The 6,000-nt window shown below is 42.4% G+C and overlaps 1 protein-coding gene across 1 annotated transcript in view; it reads left to right on the top strand.

The window, feature by feature from the left end:
- Positions 1-5,248: 5,248 nt before the first annotated feature.
- Positions 5,249-6,000, top strand: part of caap1 (caspase activity and apoptosis inhibitor 1) — a 45,860-nt gene continuing 45,108 nt past the window's right edge. Inside the window, exon 1 of the mRNA XM_077202084.1 lies at positions 5,249-5,745. Coding sequence (XP_077058199.1) covers positions 5,611-5,745 — 135 coding nt within the window. The 5' untranslated portion in view covers positions 5,249-5,610. The remainder of the gene's footprint in view (positions 5,746-6,000) is intronic.

The following is a 6,000-nucleotide window of genomic DNA, read 5'->3' as shown; positions in this document are numbered from 1 at the left end:
TTCCAGCTGGTGCTCGAAAAATCAGGCTGACCCAGAGTCATGTGTGATATCTGTGGTTCGCTCATTCTTACAGGAGCTGCTGGACGCGGGTTGCTCCCCGTCCACGCTCAAAGTGTATGTGGCCGCCATAGCAGCAATCGGTTGATCTAAAAACCCTCTTGCTGAAGATGTATGTTGGGTTTTTTCTAACTGATGTGTACCATTTTAGACCTGACGGTGTCTGGTCTATTTATACATAATTATGCGGTTATGGCTTGTTCTGTATGCTCAGGGGCCTGAGTTGCAGTGGCAGCCAGTTACTCAGTGCGGCGTTTTGCATGGCGCCCCCACTGCGTATAGCTGCGCAATACGAAGTGACCGTTCGAAAGGGAATTACTCGGTTACTCACGTAACCTCAGTTCCCTGAGTTAGGGAACGAGTATTGCGTAGCCAGCCGCACTATAGTAACATGGCAAGTTGTCGCTTCAGTCGTTAAACCTGCTATAATGGCGAATTCGGGGACTATTATAGACTGAGGTCATGCCCCCTTGGCGGGCTCTGACGTGTATGACGCAGAGTGATCTCATTGGTCGCACGTCAGAGGCGCCCGCGTCATTGGATGTGCAGTTGCTGCAGCGCAGCCTATGAGCGAGCCAGATGTTCTAGCTGTGCAGCTGCAAATGCGCTTTACATAAAGGCTTCAATAAATGGAGGAAAAGGAGTTTCCCCCACTGCGTACAGCTACGCAATACTCGTTCCCTAACTCGGGGAACTGAGGTTACGTGAGTAACCGAGTAGTTTTTTCTAACATAGTTGGAAAAAATGCCCCTTGAAATCAATTTAAGGGGTCAAATATGGGCTATTAATGTGAAAGTTAATGTCTGGGTGATATTGCATGAAAAAAATAAATAAGCAAAGTTAAACATATGACATTTACTATAAAACCAATATAATTAATGCATCACACTTGTGAATTTGCCTTCAAATGTTTTATCTTCAACATTTTTCATATAATTGTTATTATAATCATAATAATTCCAAATTTTGATAATCATAAATACATGTTGTAATAAATTATACGAATATTATTAATATTACGATATAAATGTATAAGAAAGGTAATCAAGGTAATCGAAAATAAATAAGGTTGAGGCCAATATAAACTTTTTTTCTGATTGGTATTGTAACTTGACTTGGACTTGACTTGACCCTTAGCAGGACTCGACTTGACTTGCTTGAAGTGAACCATTGACTTGACTTGACTTGGTTGCGTGTACATGCGTGGACTTGCTTGAGACTTGATAGTATGGGACTTGAGACTTACTTGTGGCTCGAACATGTGTGACTTACTCCCACCTCTGGTTCCTGGAAGATCTCTTATGTTAAAGCCAGCATCTGGAGCAACCCAATGGTTTTGTGAGGCCAGAATAAGATTATCATTATCATTATCCTATAATTATTATACTTAAGTTTGATTCAGGATACATAGGCTTACCCCTAAAATCCACTGGATCCGTCTACGGCGCGGAACGTCAGCGCCACGTTTTTGATGCGTCCCTAGCTCGGCGTCAAAGTCCACTGGAAGTGTCTCAGACGCGTTTCAGCAGCGGAGCGTTGGTCTCCACAGGGTGTTTTATTTTGAAAATCGACCGGATCCTCTATGCCGTTCTGTGTCTGACTTCCTACCCATTACGATGTACTCTGTGCTGCTTGACGCGGCAAGCGGCGAAAATAGACCTGCTACCTATTCTCTGCGGAGCGGAGCGGAGAGACGCTTCTGGGACGCTTCTGAGACGCGCTGCGTCCGCAGCTTGTGGACTTACCCCTAAAATCCACTGGATCCGTCTACGGCGCGGAACGTCAGCGCCACGTTTTTGATGCGTCCCTAGCTCGGCGTCAAAGTCCACTGGAAGCGTCTCAGACGCGTTTCAGCAGCGGAGGGTTGGTGACGTCTTCATTTTTCCTCAGAATCGGAGCGTTGTTTATTTGTTGTTCATTTGTCTTCTTTTGGCTCAAGAGCAGACAGTTAATTGTGCTACCTTATTGATTTTTTTTCTTCAATTTTCCTCTTTGTGCTTCTACAATGGGTAAGTGGGTTACTCGATTAAGTGAATTCTTTCTATTAGTTTTTTCTGTTGTTATTTCCTACTTGGTATCCAATCAGAGGCATTGTTGTCCAAACTGTAGGGATGCGGAGTCTCCACAGGGTGTTTATTTTGAAATTGATAGTGTTTTTGACTTTTATTTTGTATTCACGGTGCGGCTTGGACGCGGGTCCGTCAAAAATAGGCGCCTATCTTTAGCGAAGCGGCGCGGAGAGCCGCTTCTGGGACGCTTCTGAGACGCGCTGCGACCGCAGCTGGTGGACTTTAGAGCATTGACTATAATGGCTGCGATTAGCTGCGGCATGACGTTCCGCGCCGTAGACGGATCCAGTGGATTTTAGGGGTCAAGAGCATTGACTATAATGGCCGCGATTAGCTCCGGCATCCGCGACGCTGACGTTCCGCGCCGTAGACGGATCCAGTGGATTTTAGGGGTTACATTTGTTTAGTATAGGTCTATTTTATTGATTAATTTAAACCTTAAACAACAACAATAAATAATAATAATACAAAGAATATGAAGAAGAAGAAGCAGGAGGAGAAAAGTAGTAATCTGTCACGAAACTGCTGCTATTCCTCTGCTGTCATCGGTTCAGTGATCCTCACGCTGCTCGCGCGCAACAAAGCTCAGCTGATCATCATCGGATTTGAAAGTAACGGCTCCTCTCATTAAAGCTTCAGTCGTTTGTTCGGCTCTCCGTTACAAGGTTTGTAAACTCGTCAAAGAAATATAAGTACAGAGTTATGGGATCAATATCCCGCCAAATGTATTGCGGCCACGGATCAAAATATAATAAGTGTGAATAAAAAAATAACAAGCATGAATAAAAACTTTAAACAAATTAAAAAATATTTTTCACAAAACTTAAAGGTGGGGTATGTGATTCTTTTTTTTCTTCCATTTTTTTCAAAATAACTTGAAATCCTATTCCTAACCCACTTACAGCCACTGAGTTAGAAGCACTGAAATGAAAATTAAGCAATTTAATCATCTGTGGAACAGGCAGGGCTCGAAAAACTCCAGCCAATCATTTCCAAGACCACCTGGAATCATTGGACAGTAAGTTCGTCAATCAAACGGTCGTACCACACCCCCCTCCCCCCAGCGCGCGTGACCCCTTTCGTGCGCATACTCAAAGCTCGTGACGCATGCGCATCTCGTCAGTAAAGCCAGTTCCATGATTAGTAGTAAATCGTCATTACAATCTCTCGCGCATCTGGGTTTTCGCTCGTGCATGATTGCGCGTCCATGTTCTTCGAATGGGTGGAGTCAGAGCCAGCGTTGGAGGAAAGAAGGTAGGACCATTTGAATTGTGTATTTTCAAAATCTGCCGGTCGTTTTCCATATCACAAACCCCACCTTTAAACTTGTGTTCATGCTTTCTTTAAAATTATGTTTTCATTGGTTTTATTACTCTGTACTTTGTGCTCTCTTTCATTTTCTGCTCATAATTTATTTTTTTGTACGCTTGTGCTGTTTTTCTCTTCGCTCTTCTTTCCATGTTCTGCGCTTGCTCTTCCAAATGTTGCAGTTCGAGTTTCATGTAAATTAGGGCGTTGCTTAAGCGTCACCATTGGTCCACTAGTTCTAGATTGACAGCTCCATCTCTAGCCAATCAATCGAAGAGGGGTGTTGACGTCACTCCAATGTTACTCACGCTACTGATGTTCTCTCGTAGCTACAGGTGAAGATAACCATCAGCTCAGCTGGCATAAATCTTTCTGTGGCAGGACACCGTTAAACTGTATGTGTGCCTGCAACTCGACCTGTTACGTCTACCTGGCGATCCGTTATCGTTAAATTCGTCACCCTAACGACGACGATCTGTCACAGTTGTGCCTCTCTGACGATCCATCATATTAACCTTTAATGCCCTGGCCTTACTTCTGGACCTGGCACCACGAGAGTTGATCTCCTCCGAGCCCCACAACAGTGTTTCATTAAAGAATTCCTGATTTGAACGAGAAGTTTGAATCTGTTTATGATTCCCTCATAAAGACAGTAACTTGCCACTACTGGCCGTTTTACTTACATATTTAATCTATGACATGGAAGGGCAATGTCAGTCCTCCTGGGTACAGAGTTTAGCTCCTCCAACCCTAATCAAACACACCTGAACCAGCTAATAATCATCTTTAGGATTATTAATACTGCTAGGTATTTATCGGAGTTGACGCTAAATTTGAGTAACTGAGAACTCAATTAAGTCTTCCCAGCCATGAAAGAGCATTAACAGCGGCACTCCAGAAATGACGTTACCTATCCCTGATCTTTCCAATAATTTTCATGTTGCTGTATTACAAATGTAAGCTATATTTAAAACATTAATCCTAAAGTAATATGCAATTATGTAGCTATGTAAATGAACACAATAACTATGTAATAAATCACTGCATATCAAATACACCTGGTTTCTGTAATCTCCTCTGTAGCCTACACTATCATTTTCATTAATCTTTTGTCAAATGGTACATCAAGTCTAGAATTAATTTACCAGGCTACCTAGGCTATATGATCGCTTAACAACGACAATTAAGAAAATATTTGAGGATGGCATATTTAACTGTAACGGCTCACCAGGCTCACCTGTGCCTGTGCGGGGTTTTTTTTTTTCTTTTACAAAGGCTACATGTTTATTTTAATTCTAATGTCCTTGTGTGGAAGTGTTAGTGTTTGTAGTAAAAGCTGTTTTGCACAAAAATTCATTGCAGCCGGCTTTGTTTTTGATGTTTATTTGTGAGTAGGTATTGTATGAATAACATAAGTCAACATAGCTTTACACATACACACACTTTGTAGGTGCTAAAGGTAAATGCAAAATAGTGTTGTGACTTTCTAAGCAGAGGGATGTTGTGCAACCCTATGGATAGTCCACACATGACAAATGAGGTAATAATCAATATTTCAGAATAATTCAAACTCAGATATTGGTGTGTGATATCTGAGTTTTAATTATTTGACTAAAAAATATCACCTCATCATTCCTCCCAGTGATTATTTCCAGGATAAACTGAGATGCCCCCAAGCTGGCTTCTTAAAACTGACTAAATATTTAAAAAGAGCCAAAAGAGCCGTTCTTTTGAACGGCTCTTTGAAAGGAACGGATCGCCAAGATCCGGATCCCCTCAAAGAGTCATAAATCCCATCACTACAGTACTGGGTTGATTTCAACGGAGAAAACTGAAGCACTCACTTCCTGATGGCTGAGCGTACTGCGCAGGCTCAAACTGAGTTTTCCGACAGTCAGACAGTTGTAAATCTTCTAGTAGCTGTGCCAAGACAAATCTGAATCACATAATTCCTCAAACGTTCTTAAAATATTTTGTCCCGTTGCTTTTATGGACTCTCTATGGGTTCTCCCTAGACTTTATGCCAGGGAGGCTTCAGTTTCCGGCTGATGGATTACCTCTATATGGATTACTTTTACTGTCTATGGGATTACACCCTATGGATTACACCCTTGGTAATGAAGCGTGCTTGTTTCGGTTTATCTGATTGGACTGTTTTTATGTAGACGTCATTGGTATGCGACGGCGCTCCATCAGCAATGGGAAGATGCAGGAGGGAAAGAAGAGAGAAAAAGATAAGAAACGGGGACATTCTGATCAAGAGCACAATGAAGGAGAGCTGAAGAGGAGGAATACTGAATCCAGCACGGTGGTGAGAAAGAGAGGCTGGTTTAATAGGCTAACTTACTTGGCGTTACGGGTAAAGTTTTAGCTAACACATAGGGCCAGATTTAATGAACAGGGCAAGTTAGCGTGAGAGCAATTACAAATAAAATAAATAAGCGCCGAGGGGAGTGGAAAGTTGTGTGCGTGATATAACTTACTGACACGCAAATCGAAGGACACAGATGCAGCCGGATTATTTCCATAATGATCAACGAGGTTTGTCAAGAGCAGCGCAAATTAC

The sequence above is a fragment of the Siphateles boraxobius genome, unplaced genomic scaffold, assembly GCF_051911475.1.
Source record: "Siphateles boraxobius isolate OS27281-9 unplaced genomic scaffold, OSU_SipBor_1 48, whole genome shotgun sequence".
Taxonomy (NCBI): Eukaryota; Metazoa; Chordata; class Actinopteri; order Cypriniformes; family Leuciscidae; genus Siphateles; species Siphateles boraxobius.
The sequence above is the reverse complement of the archived record's forward strand: the minus strand, read 5'-3'. Positions and strand labels throughout refer to the sequence as shown.